The 21,835-nt window shown below is 43.8% G+C and overlaps 1 protein-coding gene across 1 annotated transcript in view; it reads right to left on the bottom strand.

Annotated features, from left to right (window-relative positions):
* The window catches only part of GALNT8 (polypeptide N-acetylgalactosaminyltransferase 8), a 29,379-nt gene extending 10,326 nt beyond the window's left edge, over positions 1 to 19,053 (bottom strand). Inside the window, exons 1-6 of the mRNA XM_040564851.1 lie at positions 18,774 to 19,053; positions 13,564 to 13,852; positions 11,810 to 11,976; positions 10,556 to 10,739; positions 8,390 to 8,587; positions 3,791 to 3,905 (exon numbers count right to left, since the gene is read on the bottom strand). Of these exons, the coding sequence (XP_040420785.1) occupies positions 3,791 to 3,905; positions 8,390 to 8,587; positions 10,556 to 10,739; positions 11,810 to 11,976; positions 13,564 to 13,852; positions 18,774 to 19,053 (1,233 nt within the window). The remainder of the gene's footprint in view (positions 1 to 3,790; positions 3,906 to 8,389; positions 8,588 to 10,555; positions 10,740 to 11,809; positions 11,977 to 13,563; positions 13,853 to 18,773) is intronic.
* Positions 19,054 to 21,835: the final 2,782 nt, after the last annotated feature.

Here is a 21,835-nt window from a genome sequence, read left to right as displayed (position 1 = left end):
CCGTGGGGTCCCTCCCATCGGGTGCTAGTCTTGTGTGGGCTTCTCCATGGGTGGCAGCTATTTGTGAGCTGCTCCTGGTATGGGTCCATGCTGCAGGGTCCATCCCCCAGAGCAAACTGCTCCAGCACGGGTCCCCCACGAGTGGCAGCTCCCCCCAGACCCCCTGCTCCTGTGTGGGCTCCTCTCCACGGGCTGCAGCTCCAGCCCGGGGCCTGCTCCTGCGGGGGCTCTCCATGGGCCACAGCCTCCTTCAGGCCACATCCACCTGCTCCACCGGGGGCTCCTCCATGGAGGATGTAGCATGGAGATCTGCTCCATGTGGGACCCATGGGCTGCAGGGGGACAGCCTGCTCCAGTAGGGGCCTCTCCACAGGCCGCAAGGGAACTGCTGCTGCGTGCCTGGAGCACCTCCTGCCCTCCTTCTTCACTGACCTTGGGGGCTACAGGGCTGTTTCTCACTCCTATCTCCCAGCTGCTGTTGTGCAGCAGTTTTGTTTGTTTGTTTTTTGTTCCCTCCCCCCCCCCTTCTTAAATCTGCTCTCACAGAAGCACAAACAACATCGCTTGTCAGCTCGGCTCTGGGCAGTGGTTGGTCCCTTTGGAGCCTGCTGAAACTGGCTCTAATCTGACATGGGGCAGCTTTTGGATTCTTCTCACACAGGCCACCCCTGCAGCCCCCCGCTACTAAAACCTTGCTACATAAACCCAGTACGCTGGGGTAGCTAGGTCATCATTGGCCCATAAAGTATCAGGGCTTAATGAAACCCTAAAGGTGACAGGGGCAGAAGGGACTGAGATAACAGTGCCACTTTTTGGGGACACCAAACTGAGACTAAGGTATAAAACGATCACTGCGCAATTATTGTATGTACCCAAGGCAGGGACTAACTTGTTGGGAAAGGATTTGATGATGAAATTGGGCATTCAAATTGTAAGTTGTTAGACTGGAATAACAGTGTCAATGAGGTTATTGACAGAGGTTGATGAAAAAGAGAGAGACCCTGTGGTATGGGTCATGGAAGGAAATAGAGGAGGGCTTAATATCACTCTCCTGAAGACAGGTATGCAGGAAGGATATGAGGCAATAAATCAGAAGCAATACCATATCTCAATTGAAGCACAATTTGGTCTTAAACCAGTAATAAAAGGGCTGATTACAGATGGGTTATTGGAGCCATGCTTGTCTCCCTTTAACACTCCTATCCTGACGGTAAGGAAGGCTGGCGGTACAGATCTAAGAAAGATCAACGAGATAGTGCAGAAGTGGCACCCTGGGATTCCAAATCCATACACTCTGATGAGCAAGATCCCACATGAGTGTAAGTGGTTTAGTGTGATTGATTTAAAAGATGCCTTCTGAGCCTGTCCATTGGACCCCAAGAGTAGAGATATATTTGCCTTCAAGTGGAAAGACCCTGAAATGGGGCAGAAACAAAAATACAGATGGATAGTTTTACTTCAGGGGTTTACAGAGTCACCAAGTTTATTTGGGAAAGTTCTAGAGCAGACTTTGGAGCAATTCCAACCACTGGAAGGGGTGCTAATGTTACAATATGTGGATGATCTTCTATTGTCAGGACAGGAGAAATATTAACTGTTTTACATCGAGGGAGTCATTGCGGAGTTCAAGCAACGTGTGACACTGTGCTATGGAAATATGTATGTGAAGGAATATATACTCTGGCTAACCAAGTATGCAGGGTAAATAAACATGATAATTATCGGCAGCCAGCCTAAAGGGGGGCGAGAAGCAGAAATTCGACCTTCCAAAGTGTACAGGTAGATATTAAAGAACTCCATAGAGCAGGTAGATTTAAATACTTATTAATCTTGGTCGATCATTTGTCAGGGTGGGTGGAAGCTTTCCCTTCAGTATCTGCTACACTGCGAATGCGGTAGCTAAGGTAATTTTAGAACAGATAATTCCCAGGTATGGAATCATTTAAAATATTGACTCTGATCAAGGAAGTCACTTTACATCACAAATATTGCAAGAGCTAATATGGACTCTAGGAATTACAAGGGAATTTCACACTCCTTGGCATCCTTCCTCTTCTGGAAGGGTGGAGCAGATGAATCAGACAGTAAAGAAGCAATTAACTAAGTTAGTACTGGAAACTTGACTCCCCTGGATGAAGTGCTTACCTTTGGCACTTCTCCAAATTCAAATGGCACCAAGAAAAGATGTGGCAGTTTCACCATATGAAATGTTATTTGGATTGCCGTACCTGGGCAAAGGGAATGAGTTATCTCAATTTGAGACAAAAGATGTTTTTCTCAAAAATTATATACTTGGGCTGTCGTCCTCTTTGTCATCTCTTAGGGCCTGTGGATTATTAGCTCAGACTCCATCTCTGGAAGTCCCAATCCAACCATTTCAAGCAAGAGATTGGGTTTTGATACAAACATGAAGGGAATCAAAGCTACAACCTGAGTGGGAGTGACCATTCCAAGTACTCCTGACTACTGAGAATAAGAACAGCTGAGAAAGGGTGGACTCACTACATCCGGGTGGAGGCATCAATAGACCCTGAGACCTGGGAGACCGTTCCTATAGGAGAACCTTTAAAATTAAAATTAGGAGGAAGTGTGGATCATAGTTGTAAACTAACCTCTAACTTCTTTGGAAAAATTAATGAATACCATGTGTAATTGTGGAAAAGGGTTGGATTACGTAGAATTAGAGTGTCCCCATGGTATTCTGGTTTTTATATTAGTATGCATATCATTCTTCAAACTGATGGAAATTCAGGGAGCAATAATACTAACCCTGAGTGTGGGAATGTTACCCGTAAGGTAGGGAATTATCCATATTGTACCAAATATGGTAATTACAGGAGTGCTAATATACATAATGCACACCAAACATGGCGCGGGAATCATTCAGTAACTGGATGGCCAGTCCCAAATGGCAAAGGGTGGTATTGGCAATGTGGTAATAGGGCCAGGAAAGCGTTTCCCCTAGGATGGAAGGGAGCTTGTACCCTGGGTGCAAGCAATAATTCTGAACATAATCATTACTGAGAATATGCAAAACCAAAGCACAGGTCTCCTTGGGACCCACCTATGCAGAATCAAGAGAACTTCGATTAATCCTGTAGTGGAAAGAGGAACAGTGTTTCATAGTTTTGCAGGGTGGTTTATCCCTTGGTTAAGGGTGAGTGAGTTAGGAAAAGCTATTGTGAGTATCTCAGCCATAGTCGAAGAATTAGAAAATAACACTCTAGATGTGAGCTGAGCACTGCAAGAGGAGGTGACAAGTTTGTCAAAGATGGTATTCCAGAATCTAATGGGCATGGGTTTATTACTGGCCTTGCAAGGAGGTGTTTGCACTATAATTAATGCCAGTTGCTGGATTTATGTAGACTGATCTCAAAAATATTTGGAAGAAAACCAAAATCTTACATGAGGTGGCCCAAGACAACACTTCCTGGGGTTTTAGAGACATTTGGGAAAAATTGACTTTGTTGGTGCCTGGTTGGGGTTGGCTCATGCAACTATTTGTTGGTACTATAGTAATAATGGCATTGTGTATTTTGATCTGTTTGCTTATTCCTTGTATTAATCCTTCTATGACACGTATCAAAAATGTATCTTCTTGGCGGAGACTGTCATCCCCCCATGACATTTGAAGGAAAATATTGTGCCCAAATGTTGGAAAAACTCGAGAGTGGAGGATGTGAAGTGGTGCAAAATCAACAATAGGAGTAAGAAATATTTTTTTTTCCCCAAAAAAAATGAATACTAATTTTCACTGCTACTTTCAGGAAAAGGTTAAAAAATGTCTTACCCTCAGGCCAAGTTCAACATTTTCTCCTCCATATATATGCATTCCACCATCCAGTACACCAATCTCACCCAGAAATTTTCTATCTGCAGCAAGAATTCCCATTATAGATGGGCTCCTGTAGTATAAAACAAGCACAATTGGAAATAAGCAACAATGATGAAAACAAAATAGAGTCTACTGGCCATCAATCAAAGCTTGAACTTCCAAAATATCCAAAGGAGAGTAACAGGTTAACTGTAAAACAACATATGGATCAGCAGAGAGGAATCCAGAAGACAACAAATAAATTTGATCAATGGTCTAAAAAGCATGATCTAGTATTGTTCAAAGAATTAGTTCTATTTTGAGAAGAGATGTGGAGGCAGTTTTCAGATATTTAAAACAAGAAGAAATCAAGTTAAACTGGAGCGCGGAAGAGTAAGGTTAGACATCATGCTAAAAAAACTTGCACAGTAAGACACATTGCTAAGGGGGATCATGAAATTGCTATCAACTGAGGTTTTGAAAGAGATGAGACAATTGTGTGACAGGAACAATTTCACTGCAGATGAATCCAGCATAGAGGCTAGGGAAAAGGGGACAGAAGGTGGATTTGGTCCTCTTTTGATATTCCCATCCACTGTGACCAAACCCATTTCCGTTTTCTCCCATATAAAAATTGTGGACCTCCTCCCCAAGCTCCCCAACACCAAACCATTCTTTAAGCTACCAAAGGGGAAATTGTAATTGCTCTGTAGTTGTGACCAGGGAATGATCTGACATGGAGTGCAAGAGGGCCTGACAGTAGAATGAGTTAAGGTGAATGGAAGTAGGAATGACAGGGTCAGAACAACTCTACATAAAGGAGGGAAGATTCCCTTGTCGTTAAGAAAATAAATGATGCTCAGGAACCATTTTTGGCAAACAGAACTGGTACAGGGAGATGAATCAAACACCAGGTTAAGGTGCATGGTGACAGCATTCCTATGGCTGGTGCTGGTGAAGGTATATGTAAGGAATCGTCTTGTGTTGCATCTTTGGAGACTCTTTGTAGATCCATTTAGGGCAGTAGGACTTTTTCCAATGCATTGTTCATGGAATACTTTCATATTTAAATAGAAGCATTCCATTTCCATTCTCCTGTCAAACAATTACTGTTTACTATATAATGTTTTTAACACATTACAGAAACCAGTTTCATATATAGCTTTTTGTCTAGGTATCTGTGAAACTTTATCTCCAACATTTAGTTACAAGGTGTGGCAGCATACAAACATCTGCCATGATTATATCTTATCTGTTACCAGTTTTTTTCTTTTAATATTGTGTGACAGAGGGTTGTTAAGAGCTAAGGGACTGTCAAGATCACCCGAAATCCTTGTGGAACAAGGAGACAGATGTATTCAAGTATATAAGGAATTGGCTGGATGATCACACTCAAAGAGTCGCGGTCAACAGCTCGATGTCCAGGTGGAGATTGGTAATGAATGGTGTTCCACAGGGGTCAGTATTAGGACCGACACTGTTTAACATCTTTGTCAATGACATGGACAGTGGGATTGAGTGCACCCTCAGCAAGTTTGCCGATGACACCAAAGCTGTGTGGTGTGATCAACACACTAGAGGGAAGAGGACCTATCTAGAGGGACCTAACAGACTTGAGAGGTGGGCCTGTGTGAACCTCATGAGGTTCTGCAATGCCAAGTACATGGTCTTGCATCTTGGTCAGGGCGGTGCAGAGCACAAATACAGGCTGGGTGGAGAATGGATTGATGGGATCCACCCAAAGGGTGCTGAGGGAGTTGGAGAATGTAATTGCTGGGCTGCTTTACATCATCTGTCAGTGGTCATGGTCATCCGGAGAGGTCCCACACGACTGGACACTTGCTAATGTGACGCCCATCTATAAGAACAGTCGCAAGGAGGACCTGGGGAACCACAGGCCTGTCAGCCTGACCTCGATGCCAGGAAAGGTGATGGAACAGGTCATCCTGAATGCAATCACACAGCATGTGAAAGACAACTAGGGGATCAGGCCCAGTCAGCATGGGTTCATGAAAGGCAAGTCCTGCCTCACCAACCTCACCTCCTTCTATGACTGGGTGACCTGCCTGGTGGGTGAGGGAAAGGCTGTTGATGTAGTCTACCTAGACTTCAGCAAGGCCTTTGACACAGTCTCCCACAGTATTCTCCTGGAGAAGCTGGCAGCCCATGGCTTGGACAGGTACACTCTTTGATGGGTTAAAAACTGGCTGGACGGCCAGGCCCAGAGAGTTGTGGTGAATGGAGTTAAATCCAGTGTGAGGCTGGTCAAGAGTGGTGTTCCGCAGGGGTCAGTGTTGGGGCCCTTCCTCTTTAATATCTTTATTGATGACTTGGATGGGGGAATTGACTGCACCCTCAGTAAGTCTGCAGATGACACCAAGTTGGGGTGAAGTGTTGATCTGCCGGAAGGTAGGAAGGCCCAGTAGAGGGACCTGAACAGCATGGGTCAATGGGCAGAGGCCAATGGGATGAGGTTCAATATGGCTAAGTGCCGGGTCCTGCACTTTGGTCACAACAACCCCAAGCAATGCTACAGGCTTGGGGGAGAGTGGGTTGAAAGTTGTGCAGAGGAAAAAGATCTTGGTGGTGCTGCTTGATGCTCGCCTGAACATGACCCAGCAGTGTGCCCAGGTGGCCAAGAAGGCCAACAGCATCCTGGCTTCTATCAGGAATAGCGTAGCCAGCAGGACCAGGGAGGTGATTGTCCCCCTGTACTCTGCTCTGGTGAGGCCACACCTCAAGTACCGTGTTCAGTTTTGTGCCCCTCAGTACAAAAAGGACATTGAGGCCCTGGAGCGTGTCCAGGGAAGGGCTATGAAGCTGGTGAAGGGTCTGGAACACAAGTCCTGTGAGGAGCGGCTAAGGGAACTGGGGTTGTTTAGTCTGGAGAAGAGGAGGCTCAGGGGAGACCTCATTGCTCTCTACACCTACCTGAAAGGAAGGTGTGGGGAGCTGGGGGTCAGCCTCTTCTCACAGATAACTAGTGATAGGACTAGAGGGAATTGCCTCAAGTTGTGCCCGGTTTAGGTTGGAAATTAGGAGACATTTGTTCTCAGAAGGAGCAGTCAGGCATTTGAACGGGTTGCCCAGGGAAGTGGTGGCATCACTGTCCCTGGGAGTGTTCAAGGAAAGGTTGGATTTGGTGCTTAGGGACATGGTTTAGTGGGTGACATTGGTGGTAGGGGGATGGATGGACCAGATGATCTTGGAGGTCTTTTCCAACCCTAGTGATTCTATGATTCTATGAAAGTAGCCCTGAGATGGACCTGTGGGTGCTGGCTGCTCAGAAGCTCAACATGAGCCAGAAATGTGTGCTTGCAGCCCAGAAATCCAATCAAAAACTCTGTCCTGCATCAAAAGAAGCGTGGCCAGCTGGTCGAGGGAGGTGATGCTCCCCCTCTACTCTGCTCTTGTGAGACCCCACCCAGTGTACTGCGTTCTGCTCCAGGACCCCCAATGTAAGAAGTACATGGAAGTATTAGAGGAAGTCCAAAGGAGGGCCACAAGTAAGATCACAGGGATGGAGCACCTCTCCTATGACGATAGGCTGAAGGAGTTAGGGTTGTCCATCCCAGAGAAGAGAAGGCTCCAGGGAGACCTTATAGCAGCCTTCCAGTACCTAAAGGGGGCCTAAAGGGAAGATGGGGAGGGACTCTTTGTCAAGGAGTGTGGTGATAGTACAAGGAGTAATGGCTTTAAACTAAAAGAAGGGAGATTTAGATTACATATTAGGATTACATTCTTTTCTCACTGAGTGGTGAGGGACTGGAACAGGTTGCCCAGGGAAGCTGTGGATGCCCCATCCCTGGAAGTGTTCAAGGCCAGGCTGGATGGGGCTTTGAGCAACCTGGTCTAGGGGAAGGTGTTCCTGCCCATGGTAGGAGGGTTGGAATTAGATGATGTTTAAGGTCCCTTCCAGCCCAAACCATTCTACAATTCTGTTATTCATCACAAGCTGGTTGCTGATACCACAGTACTAGTGACCATCTTCTGTTGAATAAACTAATCTGAGTGTTTAAGGAAGTTGTGAGAAACACAAGGAAATAGACTGGAGCCTAGCAGTAAGAGTAGTTATAACAGCTATATGCATTGTGTTCATGTTTTTTTCTTGGTTTTGTGTGATGCATGAACAATAAGGGTTGAAAAATGTTGCTGAAGATTATTGTTATAGTGCATCACTCCAACATCTCCAAAGAAAGAAACAAATTGAATCTATATGAGTCTTCACAGCTCAGATATGTGCTTGTCCAGCAACCTTTTAAGATCCACTGCAGATTCTTGGATAGGCATAGGCAGGGGCCACAGTTCATCTTGCACAGTTAAATACTGCTACCACGCTCTTTGTTCATGAATATTGGACAGAAAAAACAACAACTTCTCTGCGAATGCCTGGAAGTCCAATGGCAGGATCAGCACAGGAAGATTTTGGAATACAACTCTGCAACTGGTATACCGAGATTTTTAGGTCTGTTGAAGAATCCTCAGTTCCAAACCAACTATCTAGTTACAATGTGCTTTGTAAGTTTCTATCCCACCACCTCTGAAACAACCCTCTCAAATGCTGTTTATACTTACCGGACTGGAGCTGTTTCATCTTTAAGAGCATACCATTCATCCGGTAAAGGTTCATAAAGGCACCAGAGTGCCCAGTCAAATCCATCTGCAGCCACTGAATACTGAAGAAGCTCAAAGTCATCAAAACGAATATTGTCAAATACCGGTGATATTATAACAGTGCGATCTTCTTTTATTCGAGACAAAATAGGTTCAGCCCTACCAAAATGAATGAACAGTCTATTCAGCTTGAAAAAGATGAAATCTGTTGAACAAAACCACATTTTACAACTTGTTTCAATAAAACTGGGTTAAATAATTTGTTTAAGCCACTGACTTTGGCCTCCAAGAAAAGTTATGTACCAGTCTTGGAGCACTAGTAACATGATTTTCTAATGCCATGGTTCAATTCTTCCTTATATTAGGCAACTTCTGAATTTGGCTGTCACTAACTATAATAAACATAAGTTCCACACAACTTGCTGGGTTTACTGCTATCCTGGACTGCTTCCTACAGGTTCTAGAGAGTCTTCACAATCTGCATAAAGAAACAAGAAAGAAGAGAAAAAGAAGGGAAAAAGACCCTGAGAGGTGCTGTAAACCACTGATCATTCCCCCTCCTTCTCTGTGCCTTGATGGCACAGCTGCTGTATGATGGAAGGGTTGACCAATCAATGAACCACTACAGTGGAAGAAATCTCAGAGAAGATAGGCAAGGACTGACATAAAGCTCAGAGAAGAATGTAGGGAGTGACCACAGTGATTGTAAAGGAAATTAAACTTATCTCAACACCAAGGACCTTTGTATGGATGTCTTTTGTTGTAGATAAATAGCAGTACCAGTAGAGTGGGGCAACTGGTTATGTACATGTCCTTCCTAAAATAATAGTAGAAAGTATTATCTTCCCGAGCCAGGCTCAGCCCAGCCCAACATCGAAGGTGAAAATTAAACACCTAGCGAAATTAACTTTGAAGAGAGTAACTGACTTGAGTTGGCTTCAACACATCCATTCTTTCCAAGCGGATGGGGACATCTAGCATCTTGATGGTGGGCATATAGGGATCAGTAATGTGAATCATGTTCATATTGTGATTCAACTGAAAATGAATTTGAAGTTCAATTGAAATTGCTATATTATGCTTGTGTTGTGACTTCAGTATAGTGCAGTATCACTTTTCTAAACAAAATTCTCTGTAAGGCCAAAAATGTTCAAATAAGTAAATTTAGAATTAAAACATTAAACACATCTCATGTGTAGTATCTAAAAGAACCTTGTCAGAGACTGTTGTAATCTGACAAAGAGACAGTCTTTTTGCTGGGCCCCAATTACTGCTAGACCTGGAAGAACTGACCTTATCTTTCCTTCCATACTCTTACACCCCAACTTGTCCAAAAGAGTTCTTAAAGCCATGACTACAGGCCTTCAATATTACCTTTAAGACTGTAAGAAATAGAGAATGTCAGTTAGCATGTTATCAAGGGAGAAACAAAGATCTGGACCAGAGTCATTTTGGCCCATGAAGGACTGAGAGAAAAACCTTTTTACCAGGAAATGAGGCAACATGGACAAGAGTCAGCCAGTAAATTCAACAACCCAGAGTGGAGAGAATACAAAGAGATTTGACACAAAAGAGCACCATATAATTCATTACCTAACAGAATGTAAATATCCATCATCAGCCACCTGTTCTGTCTCTCATTGCAGAAGCAGACCTATAGAACTGTGATGCACTATTAAATTTACAGGCAACAGTAAACAAACTATCTAAAAAGCTGGAATAGGAATCAAACCAATTTAAAGTCACTAGGTATTATGGTTCTCTAATATGCTTCTAAAATGCCAAAGCTACTGGCACTGGAACAAAATAACCTGCATCAGACTTAGATTATTTCACTGAATTAAGTCTTTTGTCCTAGAAATGTAATGAATATACACAGAAAGTAAGCATTTCTGTCTTGCTTTTCGCTAGACAAATTACAGATATGTTAGATATCTGTTTTGCTATTTAATTCAAACAATTATATTTCTCTCCCTCTCAAAAATAAATGACTTGTTGGCTGTTAATTAACATGTGGCAGACCAGAAAAGAGAGCCATATACAGACGTTTAGCCCAGCTGCACACTTGAACTCTTTGTCCACCTCTATCTCCCCATGTCAGAAACCCCTCACTCTTAGTAGTCTTACCAAGCCATGTTCACTTCAATATGGGCATCCAAAATTGCAACAACATCTGCTGTTGATGCCTCCCAGCCAGAAATCCGGGCTTGTGTTAGTCCTTGTCTTTTCTCATGTCTGACAATTTTCAGCAGTCCAGGATGTTTTGCATTGTAATTTTTAATCTGTGTTTCCAAAGGTCCTTTCAGATCATCTAAAAACATCTCACACATTTTAATGATTTTTAAAAATAATAATAGAGGTCATCAATATTTAGAAATGGAGAAGATCATGTATGTAACAGCTTTTTAGCTTCTCACAGTTCTAGATGGAAAACTGATTTGTTCTTTACAGTAGAACAGGTAGAATTATTCAGGTACTAATAATTTCAAGAGGCTCATTTGAAAATGCAGCTTTCATTCCAGGAGTATGATTATATACCTAAATTTAATTTACATATAGTCGTATTGTATGGTTTCTAAATTTTACACAAATGCATCAGTATGTACAAACTTTACTTTAGACACATGCTATAAAAGCAAGTAATTAGCTGTCTTGGTGCAGTAACTTATGTGTGTATCGTATTGCTTGTGGAAAGGAAAAGAGAAAATAAACAAGTCCTGAAAATGTGAAATGGTCCTACAAGAGCTGTAGGCATGCCAACTCCTTTACCAAAAGGAAAAAAAAATAGCGTTAGAGAAAAGGGATGAAAAATTTGGAACCTCTTAGCATTGTTTTTGAAATTCATTTGAATTCTTGCTACACCCAAACTGATGTTTTTCTAGCAGTTACAAATCTTAAAATTGAGAAATTACACACAACTCATTAGGCAAGGAAGAAAAAGTACCCCTAAGACAAGGGGCATAACCATTTCTTACAGATAATCTTACAATGTTTTGCTCAAATCAATTTTAAGAGCAATGATGCATCTTCTGCTTCCCTTAGGACTATTTTCCACAACTCAGTATACCACTCTTCAAGGAGTTATTTCAGATGCCTACAGAATTAGCTTTTTTAGCATATTCCTAGTTTCGTAATTTGTCTTATGAGCCCACGATAATAAATTTTTAACTTCAATTTTTAACCTTTTTCAAACACTTGCAGAGCATCATGCTGTTCCTTATTAGTTGACATTTTCCAGGCTACTAAGGAGGTATGTTTTTTCTCACATACTCAATTTGTGTCTTAATTTTGAGCAGTCTACCCCGTGTGTATACTAACAGCCACCAACATTCATTTGACACAATAGATTTGCAAGACTCCTGCCTTCCCTGGGTCACTTACCATTTGAACTGTAATCATCCACCAGGATGATTTCTTTCAATAAATGAGCAGGTGTTCGATTAATTATACTGGTAATTGCACGTAAGATGATTGACAGTGCTTCATTCATAAATATAAGTACAACACTAATTGTTGGAAGATCTTTGGGATATATCTTCTTTTTACAGCTGTAATAGAAGAACAATTTTAACACAGTTTCTGAAGAAAATCAGAGAAAGACAGCTGCAAAAAGTCAGACCTGCGATATTGGACTTAAACCATAAGAGTGAAAAAAGGAAGGCCCAAATCCAAGATTCATTATTTGTTTCAGCCACATAGTGCTAACTGCTCATTCCCTCTAGAGCGGACAATAGAGCATATCTGCATTCTCAAGCTGATTGTTCCATCCCCTTAAAAACATGTTCATGAGAGTAACACAAAGTCCTTTTAAGACGATGGAGGGGAAAACACAGTCTGCATGATCTGTGTAGTTATGTAATACAGTCCTTTGAGAGTCAGGTTCGTGCTCTAACGAGACCTCTGAAGTGGTAATCATGCATTTTTGTTGCAGTTTCTTTAGCTTTACTATCCATTAGTACAAGAACCTGGGTGAAAAACATCTTCAAAAGGAGGTCTTCACAAGTATGTCTTCCTAGCTAAACAGAAGAGTACCAGACACTGCACCTGATTTTAGGACCGCACAGACCAATCATGAGCTTGCAGCTCATGGACAGCTTTCCAGTGGTTGCTCCAGCTAGTTCTCCCCAGAACAATCCCCAAGCAGGGTGAGCATTGTTCAGCTTGGGGCTGCCTCAAAAAGATCTGTGGTTGGCACAACATTGAATGAGGCCTGGCTCCCTTGTCCTTCTCTCCACCACTTACATGGCAGCTTTTTTCCCTTATGCAATTCCACACATCCACAACCTGAGTACTCCAAGAGACACTGCACAGAAAGTCCCCCAAAACTCACTTTAGAAGCTACCACACAATCCTCACATTACTTCAACCACTATTAAGTGAAAAACACATGTAAAACTGACATTATGCATCAGAGTTAAGGCTTGATGCAAGACTCAGAGGACACCCACAATCAAGGGCAACAGTCCGCCCTAGATGGAACCAGCTCCAAGCAACAGAATCAGGAACCAGTGGCACTATTCACCTTGAGAAAATGGATTTGTCCTTCTCTTACACAGGAGCTTAGAGGGGAACCCCGTTTACCTCCTGACAGGATCATTCCTGTCTATGTCATTACTGGTGGCTGTTAGGCTAACCTGCTCTTGAAATTTTCCAGAGGGCTGCCAGTAAGACAACTCCCTTTTAACCAACAACATGACATGGTTAACTCAGGCCCAGTTTGCAACCCATTTTACATGCCACATTATTTGAAATTCTCTGTCAGATTTCATACAAGGATCTATAGGCACTAAGATGTAGGCTTTCAGTATATTTGTGACATTCTTCCATATTTATACCAGTTAACTCCAGTAAAGTTTAATATTATATTTTGCAACAAATCATGTATCTTATCATACGATGCAGAAAAATGTGTTTCCTTTTTGAACAGATACTCATGCCTAATAGGGTTTCCAATGGTTACTTACACCAGCTCCCATAGTACCACTGGTCTGCTTAAAATATATACTATTTATTGAGTTCAAGAACCAACTAACTTCTAGAAAAATACCTTATAATAACTTATACCAAAGCAATGCAGATTCTTTTCTCCTTAATTTCGTGTCACCTTGTGAATGTTGAGAGGGCTTCTACTGTACCTGGGAGATCTGGTGTCTGTGATAGGTCGGTCCAGAGGCAGATGATCACTGATATATACATTATACCCATATTTTAAGAACAGCTCCTGTGCAACAGTTTGCTCCTCTTCACTTAAATCTGCACCCCAGCGTTTGAACAGAGCTGAGTCTGGGTACAGCAAATGATGTACTATCTTCTTTTCCTCTTTCATATTATCAGCTTGGCGTACTTTAGTCCTGGAGATATTTTGCAGCTTCTGATCATGTTCTATTTGTTTTACTTTTTCATGGACCTCCTCCAATGATTTAGCTGATAGAAAATGAAAGAGGATTGATTATAACAGCAGTTGAGAACACTGTCCATTTGTATTGAGTTTACATGGCAAGGTTTTGGTAGCAGTGTTAAACCAGTTAAACCTACTGGTGATAAAGCAGCACAGCCCCTTCTGGCTACCAACAACATGTAGTTTATAAGGAACTTGAGGTAAGGACAGTAACTGGGAGAGTTTAACAGGCAAACCATAGAGAGGACATTGCCAAAGAGTGTAATAACTGTGGTGAATTTGTGTTGTAATATGGTAAAGGGATAAGAGGTAGACTGTGTGTACTTGTCCACCTCTGTTGGTGTTGTGATGATGTTATGTTCACTTTGGTGTGGAGAATTATTTTTGTTGATTTCTGTGAAGAGTGTGTGATGAATGCATATATTAATCACAATTTTTAAATATGTTTTTTACAGATGCAAGAGGTAAAATGTACTGTGCTTACATGGCAAGGTTTTGGTAGTGGAGGGCTACTGGGTTGTCTTCTGTGAGAAGAGTCCAGAAGCTGCCCCATGTTAGATAAAAGCAAGTTCCAGCTGGCTACAAAAGAGACGCGCCACTGGCCAGAGCTGAATCAGTGAGCTCAGCTCACTGATGGTTGCACCTCAGTGAGATCAAATTTAAGAAAGGGAAAAAACTGCTGCACAACAGCAGCTGGGAGAGAGGAGTGAGAAAATGCAAGAGAAACAACCCTGAAGACACAAAGGTCAGTGAAGAAGGAGGGAAGTCCATAACACTTTCCATACAAAGCGTTATGGACTGACTGCAGACCCCATTCCCCATTCCCCTGCCTTGCTCTGGGAGAGGTTGTAGAAGAGGGTGGATGGGGTGGAAGGTGTTTGTAGTTTGGTTTTAGTTATCCCTGCTCTGTTATTAATAGGCAATACATTGCATTAATTTCCTTTTTGCTGAGTGTGTTTTGCTCATGCCGGTAATCAGTGACTTATCTCTGTGTCCATATCACAACCCACGAGGGTCTTTTTTGATCATATTTTCTCCCCTTGTCCTTCTGAGGAGGTGGAGTGAGAGTGAGCTGCATGGTGGTGCTGAGCTTCCTACCAATGTGAAACCACCACCCCATTATAAGTAAGCCAAATTCTACTCACGGTGCTATAGGTGAAGTGATCCATGAAGTTACGGCTAAAATGATATTCACATGAGAGTAGCATCAGACCCTCCCTTCTACATGAGATCATTTTTGAAACGTTACATTCTACATATCCTGCATCAGATTCTGCACAAACACAGAGCAAGATACACTGAAGTGGTAGTGTTTGAGAAATCTGGAAGTAGGGAAAATGCATAATTTTTTTAATGAGGCCCAAACCATTTTTATGAAATTATGCTTGGCTTATATTAATGTATTAAGAATCCATAACAAGGTTCTTATCTAAGTCCAGTTGTTTATACCATACTGATTTTGAAGACAAAGACTGTAAATGAACTGTAAATGAAACCTTTGTCATCTCCTTTAATCAGCTTACCCAAAGACATTGCCTTCTGCTCTGTCAGAAACCTTTGAACTGAGCAGATCCTTCTCTTTCATGGTTTCTCTAGGTTTACAATATAGGGCTGTGCCATAAAGATAAGGCACAGATAACCTGTGTGTCAGGTTACTTAGAAAACAGTGGTCTTGAAGACAAATACAATCAACAAGCCATTTGCTGTTTCTTTTGAAAAGGATACTGAAAGCTTTGACCTCTGCTCCATCAGAAACCTTTGAACTGAGTGGATCCCTAATCTCTCAAGGTTTTTTTTTTTGTTTTGTTTTTGTTTGTTTGCTTGTTTGTTTTTTAGGTTTATAATATTGCACTGTGACATAAGGAAAAGGCACAAATGACCTGTGTGATTTGAAGCTTTTTACAGTGGGATGACTGTTTTGATGAATGAGAGGTGAGGAGTGAATGTTGTTTAAACTCAGGTAAGGCTTTTGACAACACGTCTTTAAAAACACCCTCATGCACAAGCTGAGGACATATGCACTAGATAAGTGGATAGCAATGGGGGTTGAACTGACAGGCTCAGAAGGTTGTGTTCAGTGGCACGAAGTCAAAATGGATGCCAGTCTAGTACTGTCTAACATGGTCATAAATTACCTTGATGGTGGGGCGGATTGCACACCAGTAAAGACTGCACATGATACCAAAGTGGAAGGAGGGGCTGGTACATAAGAGAGCCATCCTGCCAGCCAGAGTGATCTGAACAGGATGGAGAAATGAGCCAAGAATAACATCATAAAATTCAACAAAGCCAAGTACAAAGAGAATAACCCCATATACCAGTACTAGCTGAGAAGCAGCTTTGTAGAAAAGAGCCTAGGGGTCCTGGTGGACAAGTTGAACATGAGCCAGCAAAGTGCCACTGCAGCAGAGAATGTCAATGGTATCCTGGGCTACATTAGGAAAAGCAGTGACAGCAGGTCAAAGGAGGTGATTTTTCCCTCTACTCAGGACTGATGAGACCACATGTGTAGGGCTGTGTTCAGTACTGGGATTCCCAAAACAAGAGAGACATGGACACACTGGAACAAATCCTACAAGGAACCACTAAGATGACTAAAAGACTAGAGCATCTGTATTACAAGGAGAAGCTGGAGAAGAGGAGGCTTGGCTGACTTGATGAATATAAATATTTGATGCAAGGGACTAACAAAGACAAAGTCAATCTTCTCTTAGTATACAGTGAAAGGACAAGAGGAAGTGGGCACAAACTGAAATACATGGAATTCCATTTAAACATTTTTGAAATACTTTTTTTGCCTGCTAGAGTGACTGAAAATGAGAATGGGTAATCTAGACAGGTTTACAAGTCTCCTTCCTTGGAAATTTCAAACCTTGACTGGACAATGTCCTGGGCAGCCTGCTTTAGCTAATCATGCTTTGAGCATGGGAATTAAACTAGACCATCTCCAGAGGTGCATTCCAACTTCAATTAATCTGTGGTTCTGTGGCTAAGTGTTGTAGTGAAGGCTTCAGTTCAATTCTTTCAAATGGCTCTAAAATCATCTAAAAAAATATATACGTAACTATTGATGTCCATAAGAACAGCTGCAAGATGTGTCAACAATAACATGGCATTATGGGATATTAATGTTTGGGATATGGGATATTAAAGCTGACCAAGCTGTACGTGACACTTTCCTCACTAAGTTCAAAGGTGCCCCATATACCATTTGAAACAGCTAGTTTCAGGCTTGATGACTGGGACATTCTAAGTTTCTTTTAATTACATAGTTAATTAAATAATTCTGCAGAATCAGGTGCTTGGTGATATTCTGCAAAGCAAGCACACCTCTGACTTGAATCACTGTTATTTATGCACAGACAACTTGTGAAACTGTATTTCTGGCTACTTTTGATACTTTTTTTTTTTTTTTTGGGGGGGGGGTGTTGAGGACAATGACACCAAATTCCACATTTCCATATATTTGCATTTTGATGTGTGGTTTTGAATATGTTAATAACCATTAATCGCAGAATGTTAGGGATTGGAAGGGACCTTGAAAGATCATCTAGTCCAATCCCCCTGCCGGAATGGGAACACCTAAATCACATCACACAGGAACACGTCCAGGTGGGTTTTGAAAGTCTCCAGAGAAGGAAACTCCACAACCCCCCTGGGCAGCATTTTCCAGTGTTCTGTCACCCTCACCGTAAAAAAGTTTTGGCTCATATTTAAGCAGAACTTACTATGTTCCAGCTTGCATCCATTGCCCCTTGTCCTATCATTGGGTGTCACCAAGAAGAGCCCAGCTCCATCCTCCTGACACTTGCCCTTTACATATTTGTAAATGTTAATAAGGTCACCCCTCAGTCTCCTCTCTCCAAGCTAGAGACCCAGCTCCCTCAGCCTTTCCTCGTAAGGGAGATGCTCCACTCCCTTAATTGTCCTTGTGGCTCTGCACTGGACTCTCTCAAGCAGTTCCCTGTCCTTCCTGAACTGAGGGGCCCAGAACTGTACACAGTATTCTAGATGTGGTCTCACTAGGGCAGAGTAGAGGGGGAGGAGAACCTCTCGACCTACTAACCGCAACAGTCCTGATACACCCCAGGATGCCATTGGCCTTTTTGGCCACAAGGGCACAGTGCTGGCTCATGGTCATCCCACTGTCCACCAGGACCCCCAGGTCCCTCTCCCCTTCACTGCTTTCCAGCAGGGCAGTCCCCAACTTATACTGCTGTCTGGGGTTGTTCTTGACCAGATGCAAGACTCTACACTTGCCCTCGTTATATTTCATTAAATTTCTCCCCTACCAGTTCTCCAACATGTCAATGTCCCACTGGATGGCAGCACAGCCTTCTGGCGTGTCAGCCACTCCTCCCAGTTTAGTGTCATCAGCAAACTTGCAGGCAGCGCACTCCATTCTCTCATCCAAGTCATTGATGAATATACTGAACAACACTGGTCCCAGTACTGACCCTTGAGAGACTCCACTAGATACAGGACTCCAACTCAACTCCGTCCCATTAACCACAACCCTCTGGCTTCCTCCCTCCAGACAGTTTACAGTCCACCTCACTACCTGACCATCCACACCACACTTCCTCAGTTTAGCTGCGAGGATGCTGTGGGAGACGGTGTCAAAGGCTTTACTGAAATCAAGATACACCGCGTCCACTGCCTTTTCATCATCTATCCACCCAGTTATATCCTCATAAAAGGCTATCAGGTTGGTCAAGCACAACTTCCCCTTGGTGAAGCCATGTTGACTGCCCCTAATGACCCTTTTACCCTTGATATGACTAGAGACAACGCCATGGATAAGTTGTTCCATCCCTTTTCCAGGGATGAAGGTGAGGCTGACCGGTCTATGGTTACTCGGGTCCTCTTTCTTGCCCTTTTTGAAGACTGGAGTGACATTTGCTTTCCTCCAGTCCTCAGGCACCTCTCCTGATGCCCATGAGTTACCAAAGATGATGGAGAGTGGTCTAGCAAAGACTTCCACTAGGTCCCTCAGCACCTGCAGATGCATCCCATCAGGATCCATGGACTTATGGATGTCGAGCTTGCTTAATTGGTCCTTAATCCAGCCCTCATCAACCAAGGCAAACTCCTCCTTTATTCCGGCATCTGGGGCCTCAGGGGTATGGGGCTCCTCAGGAGAGCCTCTGGCATTATAGACAAAGAAGGCATTCAGTAACTCCACCTTCTCTTTATCTGCTGTCACCAGGGTACCCACCTCATTCATTAGTGGGCCTAAATTGCCTCTAGTATTAGTTTTATCCGCAATGTATTTGAAGAAGCCCTTTCTGTTGTCCCTGACCCCTCTTGCACGGTTTAATTCTAAGGAGGCCTTAGCTTTCCTAGTTGCCTCCTCATGTTCTCTGACAACAGCCTTATATTCCTCCCAAGTGGCCAGCCCCTCCTTCCATGATCTGTAGACTCTCCTCTTCCACTTGAGTTTGCCGAGCAATTCCCTGTTTAACCATGCAGGTCTCCTGGTTCTCTTTCCTACCTGTTGGGATGCTCTGTTCTTGAGCTCAGAAGAAGCAGTCCTTGAACGCTAACCAGCTATCTTGGGCTCCTTTTCCTTCAAGTACCTTGTCCCATGGGATTTCCCCTAGCAAATGCTTGAAAAGGCCAAAGTCAGACCTACTGAAGTCCAGGGTTGCAATTCTGCTTGGTACTCTGTTCCTGCCACATGAGATACTAAACTCCACCATCTCATGGTTGCTGCAACCAAGGCTGCCCTCAACCTTCACCGCTTCCACCAGTCCCTTCTTGTTAGTGAGGACAAGATCCAGCAGCACTCCTCTTCTAATTGGCATATCCCCCATTTGCTTCAGGAAGTTATCAATACAGTGAAGGAACCTCCTGGACTGCGGACGGCTGGCTGAGTAGGCCTTCCAGCAAATGTCAGGGTAGTTGAAACCCCCCACAACAACCAGGACCTGTGATCGTGAGGCTGCTATCAGCTGCCCGTACAAGGCCTTGTCAACTTCCTCATCCTGATCTGGTGGCCTGTAACAGACACCCACAACAGTATCACCCATGCCAGCCTGCCCCTTAATTCTCACCCGCAGACTCTCAGCTTGCTCCTCATCCCCCAGTGGACATCCCCCCTTTCACGTAAAGAGCAACTCTGCCACCTCGCCTTGCTGGCCTGTCTTTCTTGAGAAGGACATACCCATAATGACCACATTCCAGTCATGTGAGCTGTCCCACCTTGTCTGTAATTGCCACTAGATCATAGTCTCCTGACCGAACACGGATTTCTAATCCCATTTGCTTATTCTCCATGCTACGTGCATTGGTGTACAGGCACTTCAGGGAGTGAGCTGAGCATGCCGATTTCACCCTAGGGGTATGGGAGGTTTCCAGGTCTTTACCACTGCTAGAGCGCTGCCGCACTGGTGCAAGCCCAGCTACAACCCTCTCCCCCTTCAGATCTAGTTTAAAGCTTTCCAAATGAGCCCTGCTAATTCCTGTCCTGGAACCCTTTTGCCCCTGTGAGATAAACCTTTCCCACGTATTATTGCCAGGCCTAGTGTCTTATAAAACCAGCCATTATCAAAGAACCCAAAGCCCTGCCTGTAGCACCAGTCACATAGCCAACCATTTATGGACTGGATCCTTCTATTCCATCCCATGTTATCACCTCAGAAAGGAAGGAGGGAAGGGAAAATGACTTGTGCTCCAGACTCTTTCACCAACTGTCCCAAGGCCTTGAAATCTTTCTTCATTCCCCTCAGACAATGGGACGCAGCTTCCTCCCCACCTATCTGGAAGATCAGCAGCGGGTAGTAGTCTGTTGAGCACACCAGGCTGGGGAGTGTCCTGGTGATATCCCAGATCTGGGCTCCAGCGAGACTACAGACTTCACTTCGATGACGGTCAACTCTGCATATTGGGCCCTCTGTTTCTCTCAGAAGGGAATCTCCTACTACAATTACCCTCTTTCTTTCTTTTCGGATGCAGTCTTGAGGCGCGGTGTCAACTGCCTCTTCCTGTGCGACCTCGTAGGCAGGCCTTCCACCACATCTTCGCCTACCTCTCCTTCAAGATCCAGGGCCTCAAACCTATTACAGAGGTGCACCTGGGGAAGTGAGGTAGGTAGGGAGGGGGATTGCCTGCAGTGCTGAACTGGGACTTGCTTCCAACCCTCATCATCTTTTTGGTCCCCTCCCTCTGCCTGACTGCAACAGGGCAGGGGCTGTCCTGGGCCACCCCTGGTGAAGCAAGGGCCCAAGATCCCCCCATAACTTATGGTCGGGTGCTGCGGCTGCTCTGGCTCCGAGGCAGCCGTCCTTGACTACTCAAATAATGTATGGCATTTATTAATGTATGCCCTGTAATGGGCAAAAGGTTACCATGCATCAGTCTGGAGTCTTCCTTTAGTTGTTTTCCTCCTTCCTGTTTTCTAGCTTTCATCTCTTCTCTCTCTTGCTTCTGCTTACTAAAGGCTACCAGTTTCCCTGTATTCTTCAAGGTTTCGTTGTTTTCTTCAGCTTAAGACTACAATGAGGTTCAAATTAAATCAAAAAAGTAGGAAATCAAAAGTAGTCCAAACAAAATAGAGATCCGAAATCTTCAGCCCTGAATTGGGTGAACTTGACAAGGTTTTAGTAGTGGAGGAGGCTGTAAAGGAAGCTTCTGTGACAAGAGACCAGGAGCTGGCGCCATGTCTGCTGGTTCTAGCTGGCTCTGAAAGGAGCCTGCTGCTGGCCAAAGCTCAGCAAATAAGTGCTGGTTGCACTTCTGTGAAAGCATAGTTAAGAAAGGGAAAAATGCTGCAGAGCAGCAGCTGGGAGAGAGGAGTGAGAAAATGCAGGAGAAACAACCCTGGAGACCCCCAAGGTCAGTGAAGAAGGAGGGGGAGGAGGTGCCTGGAGAAGATGCTTCTGGTTCGAATTTCCCCTGTGGCCTGTGGAGAGGCCCCTGGTGGAGCAGGCTGTCTCCCTGCAGCCCATGGGTCCCACATGGAGCAGATCTCCATGCTGCAGCCCATGGAGGAGCCCCCGGTGGAGCAG

The sequence above is a fragment of the Cygnus olor genome, chromosome 1 (genome assembly GCF_009769625.2).
Source record: "Cygnus olor isolate bCygOlo1 chromosome 1, bCygOlo1.pri.v2, whole genome shotgun sequence".
Classification (NCBI taxonomy): Eukaryota; Metazoa; Chordata; class Aves; order Anseriformes; family Anatidae; genus Cygnus; species Cygnus olor.
This window is presented reverse-complemented; position numbering and strand designations above follow the sequence as displayed.